This window comes from Schistocerca cancellata, chromosome 4 (genome assembly GCF_023864275.1).
Source record: "Schistocerca cancellata isolate TAMUIC-IGC-003103 chromosome 4, iqSchCanc2.1, whole genome shotgun sequence".
Lineage (NCBI taxonomy): Eukaryota > Metazoa > Arthropoda > Insecta > Orthoptera > Acrididae > Schistocerca > Schistocerca cancellata.
In genome coordinates this window covers 458914198-458928477 of record NC_064629.1, presented here as the reverse complement: position 1 = coordinate 458928477, position 14280 = coordinate 458914198, and the positions used below count along the sequence as shown (strand labels likewise).

Genomic DNA, 14280 nt, shown 5'->3' with positions numbered 1-14280 from the left:
CATAGTGTAGCGACCTTTGTTTAGTTTTAGCTTGATATGTCACCTCTGCATCGATTATCAGTTGCTCTTTACATCCTCGTGCTCCTTTGCAGCAGCCTTTTTGTTCTTCATTTACAATTTTGTTCTGTGTTGTATGTGTCATTAATTTCTGCGTAATGACTGAGGTTAATATTTTGTATATTGTTGGTAGGCATGTTATGGGGCGATATTTTGCTGGGTTTGCTGTGTCTGCTTGATCTTTAGGTTTCAGATAAGTTTTTCCTTGTGTAAGTGTATCAGGGAATGTGTACGGGTCTGCAGTGTAACTGTTAAATAATTTAGTTACATGTGAATGTGTTGAGATGAACTTCTTTAGCCAGAAATTTGCTATTTTATCTTTTCCAGGGGCTTTCCAATTCTGCGTAGAATTGATTGCTCCGGTGACTTCATGTTACAAAATTATCACTTCAGGCATTTGTGGTATCACCTTGTATGTGTCTGTTTCCGCTTGTATCCACCGTGCATGTCTGTTATGTTGTACCGGGTTTGACCATATGTTGCTCCAGAAGTGTTCCATGTCTGTTATGTTTGGTGGATTGTCTATTTTAATGTGTGTGTTATCTATTGTCTGGTAAAATTTCTTTTGGTTTGTGTTGAATGTTTGGTTTTGTTTCCTTCTATTTTCACTTTTTTTGTATCTTCTAAGTCGTTTGGCCAATGCTTGTAATTTCTGCTTCTTTTCATCTAATTGCTCTATCGCTTCTTGTTGTGAGATTTTACCTAACCTTTTTCGTTTTTTGTCTGATATTTCATTTCTTACAAATTGTGTTAGCTGTCCTATGTCTTTTCTTGGGTTTCTATTCTGATCTGTAGCCTGTGTTGCCAAGATGGTTTTGTGGGTTTCTTCTGTGTGTTGATTGGTTCTGATCTCTGCCTAGTGTGTATATTTAGTGTAGTGAGTGCTCCTATATAAACCAGTGAGCTTTAACTCTTCCATAGTTGTATTTTCATATATTTTGTTTTGTGTGATTGTGTTGATAGTTGTTATTGTTGTTTCGACTTGTGAGTTATTTGGTGGTCTATGCAAGAATGGTCTAATGTCTGTATTTGTGTCTTTATATTCTGTATATGTCAGCTGAAATTTTTCTTCTATTTATTATTTCGTGTTCTATTTCTGCTTGTTCTGGTGGCTGTCTTAAGATTTCGTTTTCCTCTGATTGTTTAATTGATGTGTGTTGTTCTTTGTTTGTTTGCTTGGGATGTTTGGTCCATTACTGTATTTTCTTCTTCTTCTGATTGCACATTATTTTGTTGTAGTATTTGTTGTACTTGTTGTTTGATGTTTTCTAATTCTGACTGGGGTATCCTGTTATTTTTGATTATTACACGGATCTGAGCAGCTAGTCGTTGTTCTGTTAAAAATTTTAATTCTGGGTATCTGGTAATAAATGTTGTGTATACCTGTGATCTGTATCCAGTTGTGTTGGCTCCTAAGTTTGTTGCTTGGTAATAACAGAACATGAGGTGTCGGTTAACTTCATCTGACCATCTCATCCTCTGTCTTTGTTTTCCTTCTAGAGTGGTTGCAGGAAGCATGTCCTGCAAAACATCTCTATTTGAATTTAAATCATTTTCCGTGTGGCTAGCAATGTCGTTACCATTGTGGACGGGCATAGGGTTCACGCGTCGTCCCCGACCATGACAGCGCTTGTCCGAGGCTTCATTAGTTCTGTCCTGAACCAACTCATCACACTAAAAGGGGGTTAGCCCTATTAGTGATTTGTTCTTTTCGTCGCCTTTTACGACTGGCAGAACATACCGGAGGCCTATTCTTTTTTCCAGGCCTCCACGGGGTTATTATTATTATTATTATTATTATTATTATCTATGGGACTGTGGAAACGTCACGTCTGTTACCGTTAGGGAAACAGTGTAATTCGAAACTGAACCTTTCACAATTAAGTGTCGAGATGAATCATGCAGAACAATAACTGTCAGAGGGATAATGCGCGTTAGGCGCAACAGAGTGCGGGACTGATGACGTGTTTATACTGTATGCGCTGTCCACCAGACAGGGAGTAGTTAAGAGCGGATTAACGCGCCTATGACAGATTCCAATGTACACGCGTACATGTATAGAATTTTCTCATTGTAAACCTCTAAACCAGTGTGGCAGACGTATGGTATGCGCAAAGGATGAATATGTGGATATGCTTCCGGCCCTTGGTGCATCTTATAACCGGGCTGGTGTTGCAACTCGTGAATATGCTGCTAGACATCCTCGTCGACGCCATCCAGATAAATATGTATTTCGTCATCTGCACCTTCGGGAGTCAGGTTCTCTCCTTCCACAATCGCGTGACAGACGTCTTCCACAGACTCACCGTGCTCCAGCTACTGAGGAAGCTATTCTGGAGGTCATACACCAAGAACCTTAGCGAAATACACGTAGTGTAGCAAGGCAGCTGCGTGTCTCGCAACGGAAGGTCGCTAATGTGCTGTACTAGCAGGGGCTGCACCCCTACCATTATGCTTTCAGGCAACACCTGCATTCTGCAGATCGCCATCAGCGGATGCAGCTCTGTGAATGGTTCCAAGAACAACTGGAAGCCGACGCTGTCTCCGTCAGCACCGTAATATGGTCGCATGAAGCAGCATTCACTCGTGAGGGTGTCTTCAATGTGCACAGTGCCCACCATCGGTGTGAGATTAGCCCTCACGTCACCCACGACTATGGCTATCAAGTTAGCTTTGGTATCAACGTCTGGTCCGGAATATTGGGCGACAGGTGTTTGGCCCCTACATGTTGCCTGACAGGTTGACTGCACGAAAATATCACGCATTTCTCTCGAACTATCAACCTCATGTGGTGGAAGATATTCCACTACATGTTGGGCAGAGGATATGGTTCCAAGATGATGGTGCACCTCCACACTCTGGAATTAATGTGCGACAGTATTTGGACAGAACATTTATATGGAAATGGCTCAGACGTGGAGGTCCAATTGTATGGCCACCGCATCCACCTGACCTAAGTCCCCTGGATTTATTCCTTGGGAAGACCTGAAGAAGCACGTGTACTCTGCTCCGCCGACGAATGTGGAAGAATTGATAACACGTATTCATGCTGCTCTTATTACTGTGGATGCAGCTTTGCTGCGAAGGGTCCAGGCCTGTATGATCTGGCGGGTTGCGCATCGTTTGGACGTGCAGGGAGGTCGCTTTGAGCATCTCTTGTTCTGAGGACAACGCATTCTGTTGTGAAGGTCATGCGGCCATTAATACGGACATTATTATTGTCATTGGTTGCTAATGTACGACTTCTGAGCTCTCATATTACATGTAGCATAAATGACAAGTAGATGTTGTGTTATTCCATTGTGCTGTCATCTTTAGCATCTCGACACTGATAATGTTTTTGTAGTTATTCTGTCCTCTGACAGGTCATTTGTTTCAACTGTCTATTTCGTATTTGTCTAACCACGTATTTATTATGTTCATCGTTACAAAGAGTTGTAAATTTAGGATACATCTGAACTAAGAAACGGTGTATATTACAATATGAAATGTCAGAATGAAATTAGAAAATAAAAAAGTGCACCCCCAACCCAGGATCGAACCCTCCACCTCCTGCATTCTAACCACAAACTCTAGCCACTGCACCAACATTTTTTTTTTAATCTCATTTTGTTCCCTTGTGTTCGTTGCATCTGCTCGGGGCGGACGTCGTAAGACATCCGTTGAAGTTCGTTGTTGATCGATTAGCTCAGTTTTCTTATCACTAACTGGACAGTCCAACTAATATGACATAGCAGAGGTAGTTACTATACACGTGGTTATAGTGTTGTCAGATTGTCACTCTTTAACGTCCTTTTTCTGCCGGATGTACTCTCTGGACGAAATTTTGTGACAGACATTTTTTATCACTGGCATGTGAGGAGTCGCGCTGCGAAGACCGAGTGTATATATATATATATATATATATATATATATATATATATATGAACAGTAATTTCATCATTCTGTTTGACAATGACTGGTGAGGATGTATCTGAGGCAGTTTCTGCCGCTGCTTGATTATAGGCCCATCATTGAAAATACTGATATTAATAAGTGTAATACTTGGACAGTAACAAGAGATGTGTGAAGTAAGACACAAACGCAGTTTGAGATTATATATACACATTACGTATTTAAATATCGTACATCGGCTGCAGTATTTCAAAAAAATAATCAGACTCTTCCTTGATCTTCTTTGCACCTGTACAATATATCTCAAATAAAACTTCCTGATAAGTAATAAATTCTGTGTGTATATCCTTCAAACCGATGGGCACCTCACAGTACTCTGGTTTTTCATATGTACATTTAACCTGTTTTCCTTTCGGCTCTGTGTTCATGCAGAAACAAAGATACTGTTCCAAATTATCTACACTTCCACTATGCATGTGTATAAAGTTTACATCACGGTATACAGAGTCTATGCTTGGCAATCACCAACTCAGTCTCTCCAACGCAAGATATAGCGCAGTATCCACACCGTACAAGTTCACAACTGAGGTGTGCTGTACATAAACACATTTGTCATCCGATTTCACATACAGTGCAGAGCATCATACACTGTAATTATAGATAGTTTTACAACAGTAAGGCGAATATCCAGTGGGGTACTCCATGGTCATCTGCTGATTGATGTAACGCTCTGCACGAAGCATGACATATTTCATCCCAGTCGAACTTAGAAATAGGCACTTTAACACCTATCATGATGTACTTCTATACCCACATATACACATTTCGTTTCACTAAATTTTATATAAAACTGAAAAGCATGGGAACACTTGGTACCTTCTTATCTACAGCATAGCAGCACACGAGGCTTTGGGAACAGGCTATACATTCTTATCACTTAGATCAATGAGTAGGACAGACAATAAGCTCCTTGCCCTACTCCAGTAATTGGGCTCCGTGTGAAGCTTCTTATTTGCAGCATCTGCACTCTGCCTGTGTGGCACCACAGGGATGTGCTGGTGGGATGAGTCATATGTTGGTGACCAGTACTGACCTCCATCTCACTTTTTAGAACCACCAACAACATTCGAGGTTCTGGGGATAGGTCGAGCCTCCTCGTCACCCAAATCTGTGAGTGCGACAGACAATAACAGCTCCTTCTCCTAACCTAGCATGTGAGCAATGTGTGCCAATTTCTGCTTCCCTCAGATTAGCAATCGCAGTTTGCACCCTTAATTCACTGCAATTTCTTCGAACAATAGGCTGTGAGTTACTCAATTTTGAAGTATCGTAATAAGTAAGACCAATAACGAAAGGATAACCACCTCATCACAGGGCTGTGATGCGAAACTGCCAACTTGAAATAATCAAAAATTTGAACCAATAGTTTTCCTGCAGTCGTTTGAGAACAATTGCAAAGCGAAAAAACTTGCGAATCCAAAATATGTGGCCTTTTATAGTTTACACTACAATTATAATGATTTCCCAGAAACAGCTTCAGCAATTTTGCTTCGTTTTGATACTTTACGTTCTTTCGGCAGCGCAGCAGATGACTCAGCTTTCAGATTTCTGCCTTCCTTGAATCAAACGTAGATGTTTACATGATTCTTTACATGGCACGGCAAAGAAGTCTCCCATAAAGAGTCCACGACAAGGAACTGCGGTAATGAGTCTCAACAATGTATCACAGTGCGTACTAAGCTTCACAATAGAAGTGCTGTAACACGAGCTAAACATGTACATCATCCGTGTTTTTTCTTTTTTTGTTTTATTTGTGCCACATCAGCCAGATTCCGATACATATTGAATCATCCACACACACATACATCGATGATTCACGAAAAATATTTACATTTGTTCTAAAAATATAACTTACATCACGATGGGCTCCAGTCATTGCCATAAGATGTCACTCCAAATATGGAACACATAACAACCACTCCTCCCGACAATTTTCCTACAGCGCACTGCTTACATCGCGTAAGTTATATGAAAGCGATGAAATTTGAAATTTATTCATAAACCTACGCAGTGACCCGTAAATAAACTACGTTACACCACGCAAGTCGGCTGGTTGTCTGGTCGTAGATACGCAATGCTATCCATGCGAAGTCGGGTCGGATCGCTAATCAGTAATAAAATATAACTGTATAGCTTGCTTATCATAGTGAATACGACGCTCGATGATGCTACGGTTGACCCTCCCCCCCGCCCACCCTCCACCGCCGCAAGTGAACCACGCGGCATAACTTCTGTGGCAAGAGCTAAGTGATTGCAAGGTACGCTATGACGAAGAACTGATTCTTTTACCTGCGTTTCTGAAAAGAAAATAAAGACGCCAATAATGTCAATACAAGATGTAAATTCATACGTCCAAACAACTTCTGAAAAATATAGACCTTTTTTTCTACAGTTGAAGAGAAATTAAGGAAAATCACGCCAAAATTTGTCAAATACTTCAGAATGTCAGTGTCGTCTTTTGACAAGTTGTGTTTTGCACTGAGGTCGTAATAGAGGAATATACGCCAATGAATAGTATTATATCATCAGCAGAAGTACTAATGATTAGTTCACGAATAATTTATTTGTAAGGTATTTCATACATCCAAAATTGGTGGACTACGTCCTACTTAAAAATGAAAAACCTACATCGCAAGTCGTTGTTCCACGCAGAAGGACGGACTCCATGAAACGATACAGGAAACGCACGTGATCAAAAAAAAAAAAAGAAATGTATTCACAGTTGCGAATATGGACAACCAAGAGCTGTATAACGGAATGACGACAATCAAAATTTCTGCTGGACTGAGACTCGAACTCGGATTTCCCGTTTGTCACGAGCGGTCTCCTTACGATTAGCTTATCCGAACACAACTAAAGACCACACGCAAACTTCGTCACGTTGTCAACCACGTGTCTACAACCTGTTCTCATACATCCTTTACGTATATTCCCGTACAAGAGTAACATATGAACTAAGTGTCGCTTTCGCGGATAAATACGATACTACAGCGCCTCTGTCTCTCAGAAATACGATGCAAAGTTCCTTTGGACATGCATGCATGTCCGAAGGGACACTGAATCGTGATTCTGAACGGCAATATAGTAAAAACCAAATGTAATGTGTCGTCTTAACTGCCGCCTGCTTCACGTCTGCGGTGCAGCGAGCTACGTTAATTTAAGTAATAACTGTATTTTTCTTACTTGTCACTTCTTCTTCCGTGTGTTTTTGCTTTTAGGGAGCTTTAAATGTCGAGTGCTATTAATAGTGTTCCACAGATTTCGTGTTTGTTTTGAATACAGACAGAGAAAGTCCCTTTAGTCAACCATAGTGCCGGTAGTGCTTGTTTTCAATACAGTCCAGAGACAGGTAGTGCTATTTTCATTGTTTTCTACAAGAAGTGTCTAGCAACCACAGATTAGTAAACAATAAGCCGCGTTTAGTGAATTAGCAGTCTAGTTAAAAGTTGATTAACTCTCTACAGTAAATTGATTTCTTAGGATGGATAGGATGTGTGACTGCTGTGTACGGACGCAGGAGGAGCTGACCACTGTTCGCGAACAGCTGAACGTGTTGATGGCCGCGGTCAGCCGTCTTCAGGCTACTGCCTCGGAGTGTAGCGGCAGTGGGGAGTCTGGTGCGTCGCATAGTACACCCCAGGTGTTACATGCTTCGCCCACTGTCCCTGCTGTCGAGACATCTTCGTGGGTACCGGGCGTGGTTGGGCCACTCTGTCCCCAAGGGGAGTGGCGGGTTCAGCGGCGTTCGCGGCGCACGAGGCGGAGGATCAATGTGGAGGCTGGCAGCGTGACATCGACTGCTCTGCCTGTGAGTGGACATGTGGCCGCTCCTTCAGCAAGGTCCGAGCAGGTACACGGAGGGAGTGGTTTATTAGTTATTGGGAGCTCCAACGTTAGGCGGGTGATGGAGCCCCTTAGGGAAATAGCGGAAAGGTCGGGGAAGAAGGCCAGTGTTCACTCTGTCTGCTTACCAGGGGGTCTCATACGAGATGTGGAGGAGCCCCAGCCGGCGGCGACAGAGAGCACTGGGTGCACCCGACTGCAGATTGTTGCTCATGTAGGCACCAATGACTTCTGCCGTCTGGGTTCAGAGGTCATCCTCAGTTCGTACAGGCGGTTGGCGGAATTGGTGAAGGCGGAAAACCTCGCTCGCAGGGTGGAATCTGAGCTAACTATTTGTAGTATCTCTCCCAGAACCGATCGCGGTCCTCTGGTTTGGAGCCGAGTAGAAGGGTTAAACCAGAGGCTCAGACGATTCTGCGGAGATCTGGGGTGCAAATTTATCGACCTCCGCTATCGGGTGGAGTTACAAGGGTAACGGAGTACGTGTGGATTGCACATTGGGGTTTTTTAGGTTAGAGAATTCCCTCCCTAGGCCCGACAAGACGCCTCCTGAGACGCGGCAAGGTAGGAGTAGGCAAAATGCAACAGGGAATAACAATATTAATGTGCTAATAGTAAACTGCAGGGGCGTCTACAGAAAAAAATGGTTCAAATAGCTCTGAGCACTATGGGACTTAACATCTATGGTCATCAGTCCCCTAGAACTTAGAAATACTTAAACCTAACTAACCTAAGGACATCACACAACACCCAGTCATCACGAGGCAGAGAAAATCCCTGACCCCGCCGGGAATCGAACCCGGGAACCCGGGCGCGGGAAGCGAGAACGCTACCGCGCGACGTCTACAGAAATGTCTCATTAATAAACGGTCACAATGCCCATATAGTACTAGGGACAGAAAGTTGGCTGAAACCAGACGTAAACAGTAATGAAATCCTAAACTCAGATTGGAATGTATACCGCAGAGACAGGCTGGACAGTGAAGGGGGAGGCGTGTTTATAGCGATAAGAAGTGCAATAGTATCGAAGGAAATTGACAGAGATCCGACATGTGAAATAATTTGGGTGAAGGTCACGGTTGAAGCAGGCTCAGACATGGTAATTGGATGTCTCTATAGGCCCCCTGGCTCAGCAGCTGTTGTGGCTGAGCACCTGAAGGATAATTTGGAAAATATTTCGAGTATATTTCCCCATCATGTTATAGTTCTGGGTGGAGATTTTAATTTGCCAGATATAGACTGGGAGACTCAAACTTTATAACGGGTGGCAGGGACAAAGAAACAAGTGAAATTTTTTTAAGTGCTTTATCTGAAAACTACCTTGAGCAGTTAAACAGAGAACCGACTCGTGGCGATAACATATTAGACCTTCTGGTGACAAACAGACCCGAACTATTTGAAACAGTTGACGCAGGACAGGGAATCAGCGATCATAAAGCAGTTACGGCGTCGATGATTTTAGCCGTAAAAAGAAATATTAAAAAAAGGTAGGAAGATTTTTCTGTTTAGCACAAGTGACAAAAAGCAGATTACAGAGTACCTGACGGCTCAACACAAACGTTTCGTCTCAAGTACAGATAGTGTTGAGGATAAGTGGACAAAGTTCAAAACCATCGTACAATATGCGTTAGATGAGTATGTGCCAAGCAAGATCGTAAGAGAGGGAAAAGATCCACCGTGGTACAACAACCGAGTTAGAAAACTGCTGCGGAAGCAAATGGAACTTCACAGCAAACATAAACATAGCCAAAGCCTTGCAGAAAAGAAAAATTACGCGAAGCGAAATGTAGTGTGAGGAGGGCTATGCGAGAGGCGTTCAAAGAATTCGAAAGTAAAGTTCTATGTACTGACTTGGCAGAAAATACTAAGAAATTTTGGACTTATGTCAAAGCGGTAGGTGGATCAAAACAAAATGTCCAGACACTGTGTGACCAAAATGGTACTGAAACACAGGATGACAGACTAAAGACCGAAATACTAAATGTCTTTTTCCAAAGCTGCTTCACAGAGGAAGACTGCACTCTAGTTCCTTCTCTAGATTTTCGCACAGATGACAAAATGGTAGATATCGAAAGAGACGACAGAGGGATAGAGAAACAATTGAAATCGCTCAAAAGAGGAAAGGCCGCTGGACCTGATGGGATACCAGTTCGATTTTACACAGAGTACGCGAAGAAACTTGTCCCCCTTCTTGCAGCGGTGTACCGTAGATCTCTAGAAGAGCGTAGCGTTCCAAAGGATCGGAAAAGGGTACAGGTCATCCCCGTTTTCAAGAGGGGACGTCGAACAGATGTGCAGAACTACAGACCTATATCTATCTCTAACGTCGATCAGTTGTAGAATTTTGGAACATGTATAATGTTCGAGTATAATGACTTTTCTGGAGACTAGAAATCTACTCTGAAGGAATCAGCATGGGTTTCGAAAAAGACGGTCGTGTGAAACCCAGCTCGCGCTATTCGTCCACGAGACTCAGAGGGCCATAGACACGGGTTCACAGGTAGATGCCGTGTTTCTTGACTTCCGCAAGGCGTTCGATACAGTTCCCCACAGTCGTTTAATGAACAAAGTAAGGGCATATGGACTATCAGACAAATTGTGTGATTGGATTGAAGAGTTCCTAGATAACAGAACGCAGCATGTCATTCTCAATGGAGAGAAGTCTTCCGAAGTAAGAGTGATTTCAGGTGTGCCGCAGGGGAGTGTCATAGGACCGTTGCTATTCACAATATACATAAATGACCTTGTGGATGACATCGGAAGTTCACTGAGGCTTTTTGCAGATGATGCTGTGGTGTATCGCGAGGTTGTAACAATGGAAAATTGTACTGAAATGGAGGAGGATCTGCAGCGAATTGGCGCATGGTGCTGGGAATGGCAATTCAATCTCAATATAGACAAGTGTAATGTGCTGCGGATACATAGAAAGATAGATCCCTTATCATTTAGCTACAAAATAGCAGGTCACCAACTGGAAGCAGTTAATTCCATAAATTATCTGGGAGTAGGCTTTAGGAGTGATTTAAAATGGAATGATCATATAAAGTTGATCGTCGGTAAAGCAGATGCCAGACTGAGATTCATTGGAAGAATCCTAAGGAAAAGCAATCCGAAAACAAAATAAGTAGGTTACAATACGCTTGTTCGCCCACTGCTTGAATACTGCTCAGCAGTGTGGGATCCGTACCAGATACGGTTGATAGAAGAGATAGAGAAGATCCAACGGAGAGCAGCGCGCTTCGTTACAGGATCATTTAGTAATCGCAAAAGCGTTACGGAGATGATAGATAAACTCCAGTGGAAGACTCTGCAGGAGAGACACTCAGTAGCTCGGTACGGGCTTTTGTTGAAGTTTCGAGAACATACCTTCACCGAGGAGTCAAGCAGTATATTGCTCCCTCCTACGTATATCTCGCGAAGAGACCGTGAGGATAAAATCAGAGAGATTAGAGCCCACACAGAGGTATACCGACAATCCTTCTTTCCACGAACAATACGAGACTGGAATAGAAGGGATAACCGATAGAGGTACTCAAGGTACCCTCCGCCACATACCGTCAGGTGGCTTGCGGAGTATGGATGTAGATGTAGGTGTAGATGTACAACAAGAAACACAGATCAGCCTGGGGTAGCAGTAGTTGCTTACCCCTGTTGTGATTTATCAGCATGGCGACGTTACCAGTGCTTGAGGACTAATGTTTTATTTTTTAAATGAAGGAAGTGACGAAGACGTGGGGATGAACTGCACAGCCGAAATGGTAGTGTGAAAGGAGGCTCAGGAGGCTCACCTTCGCGCTCCCAACGTATCTCGCTGATGGGGTATCCGGTAACGCGGCAGTGGAAGACGGCGTCGGCCCTGGCGACGACGCGGCGATCCTGCATGGGCCGCACGCGGGGCGGGCCCAGCACGCGCAGCGGCGCGCTGTGGCGGGCAGTGCCCACCGCGTTGCTGGCCACGCACTCGTACAGCCCGCCGTCCTCTGGCCGCGCGCCCGACACCGACAAGCGGCTCTTCGCAGACGCACTGCCTGCCTGCATCGTCACCTGTGCACAAACGGCAAACCTGTACCTCTACAGCTAAACTGCTTCGAGGTGTAATAAACTGAAAGAAAAATTACCTTACACAACCGAGCAGGAATTTGTCAGCCTGGTAGGGGAAAGTTTAGTCCTCTTTATTAGTGAAATTGAAATAAATAGCTTTGTGGTTTGTCGATAACACTGCAAATCTGTCAAAGACAGCAGAGGACTTGGAAGAGCAGTTGGACGGAATGGGTACTGTCTTGAAAGGAGAATGTAACATGAACATCAACAAAAGCAAAACAAGGATAACGGAAAGTATTGTAATTAAATCGGGAGATGCTGAAGGAATTAGATTAGGAAAGGAACACTTGCGATAATAGATGAGTTCTATTAAACGGGCAGCAAAATAATTGACGATGGCAGAAATGCTCTGAGGCGCCTAAAGGCATGGGATAGTGATATGCACATATAGAGATGGTGATAGCAAGCCGGCCGTAGTGGCCGTGCGGTTCTGGGCGCTACACTCTGGAGCCGAGCGACCGCTACGGTCGCAGGTTCGAATCCTTCCTCGGGCATGGATGTGTGTGATGTCCTTAGGTTAGTTAGGTTTGATTAGTTCTAAGTTCTAGGCGACTGATGACCTCAGAAGTTAAGTCGCATAGTGCTCAGAGCCATTTGAATCATTTTGGTGTTAGTAGCGCGTACACAAAGTATAAAAGGGAAATGTTTCATTAGAAAAGGTTTCGGGTGTGATTATGAATGCACAACGGGAATCAACAGACTTCGAACGCGGAATGTTGACTGAAGTTAGACGCAATGGAATTCCATTTCGGAAAGCTTTAGGGAATTAAACATTCTGAGATCCAGAGTTCCGAGAGTGTGCCGAAAATACAAAATTTCAGGCATTCACAGTTACGAAGGACAGCGCAGTAACCGATGGCATTCACTTAACGGCCGAGAGGCGTCAGTGCAAACAGACAAGCAATACTGCGTGAAATAACCGCAGAAATCAACGTGGGACGTAAGACGCTTGTATCCGTTAGGACAGTGCGGCGAATTCTGGCGTTAATAGGCTATGGAAGACGATAGACGCTAGCGCGATGGCTAAGAGCACGACATCGCCTGCAGCGCCTGTCCTGGGCTCGTGATTATGTCAGTTGGACCATAGAAGAATACAAAGCCGCGGGCTGTTCAGATGTGTCCCCGATTGTAGATAGTAACAGCTGATGGTAGAGTTCGAATGTGGCACAGACCCTACGAAGGCAATTGTCAACAAGGCACAGTGCAAATGGGTGGTGGCTCCATAATGGTGTGGGCTGTGTTTACATGGCACAGACTGGGTCCTCTGGTGCAACTGAATCGACCTTTGACTGAAAATGGTTATGTTCGGGTAGTTGGAGACCATTTGAAGCTATTAATGAACTTCACGTTCCCAAACAACGACGGAAATTTTATGAATGACAATGCGCCATGTTATTTTGCCATAACTATTCGCGACTGGTTTGAAGAACGTTCCGGACAGGTGCTGAGAATCATTTGTCCACCGAGATCGTCCGTCATGAATCCTATCGAACATTTATGGGACTTAATCTAGATCAGTTTGTTTACAAAATTCTGTACCGGCAACACTTTTGCAATTATGGACGGTTATATAGGCAGAATGGCTAAATATTTCTGCAGGGGACTTCCAACGACTTGTTGAGTCTATGCCTCGTCGAGCTGCTGATCTACGCCGAGCAAAAGGAGGTCTGACACGATTATTAGGAGGTATTGACAAGAAAAGCGTTTCTGAAGAAAAGAAACTTGTTAAGATCGAATATACGTTTAAGTGTGAGAAAATCTTTTCCGAAAGTGTTACTATGGAGCGTAGCCATGTACAGGAGGGAAACATGGGCAATAAACAGTGCAGTAGTTATTCGGAAATGAAGAGGCCTGATCAGGATAGAGTAGCATAGAGAGTTGGATCAAACCAGTCTTCTTACTAAAGCTCACAACAACATCATTACTGAATATCTCGTGACATGCGAAAAGTTGTATCGGCGAGCCATTTAAGCCATACAAGCGCACCTCCAGAAGTAAGACAAACATTCATTGTCAGAATTTCTCAGATTCCTTTGGAACTAACAAACGTTCTTTCACCCAGGAATAGCATACCAGACGAACGGACATGACATATGACCTTGATTTACATTTCCTTTGGGATGTACTACAAACGATTTAAATTAGCTGAAATTAAATGAATGGGGTCAATGGGGTTGGAGTCAATGAAATGATCCTACACATGGTGTCCCACCCAGCAATAGAACGTGCAAGAACTAGTTTAAGTTTATGTAACAAAAAATGGGTCAGATAAACATTATTTTGGTTTCAAAGGCTCTATCTACTTGCACTGCCAAAAACAGCTTC

The 14280-nt window shown here is 43.5% G+C and overlaps 1 protein-coding gene across 1 annotated transcript in view; it reads right to left on the bottom strand.

The window, feature by feature from the left end:
* LOC126184253 (Down syndrome cell adhesion molecule-like protein Dscam2) overlaps positions 1-14280 on the bottom strand; it is a 162102-nt gene that overhangs the window by 147208 nt on the left and 614 nt on the right. Inside the window, exon 2 of the mRNA XM_049926622.1 lies at positions 11643-11898. Within this exon, the coding sequence (XP_049782579.1) occupies positions 11643-11898 (256 nt within the window). The remainder of the gene's footprint in view (positions 1-11642; positions 11899-14280) is intronic.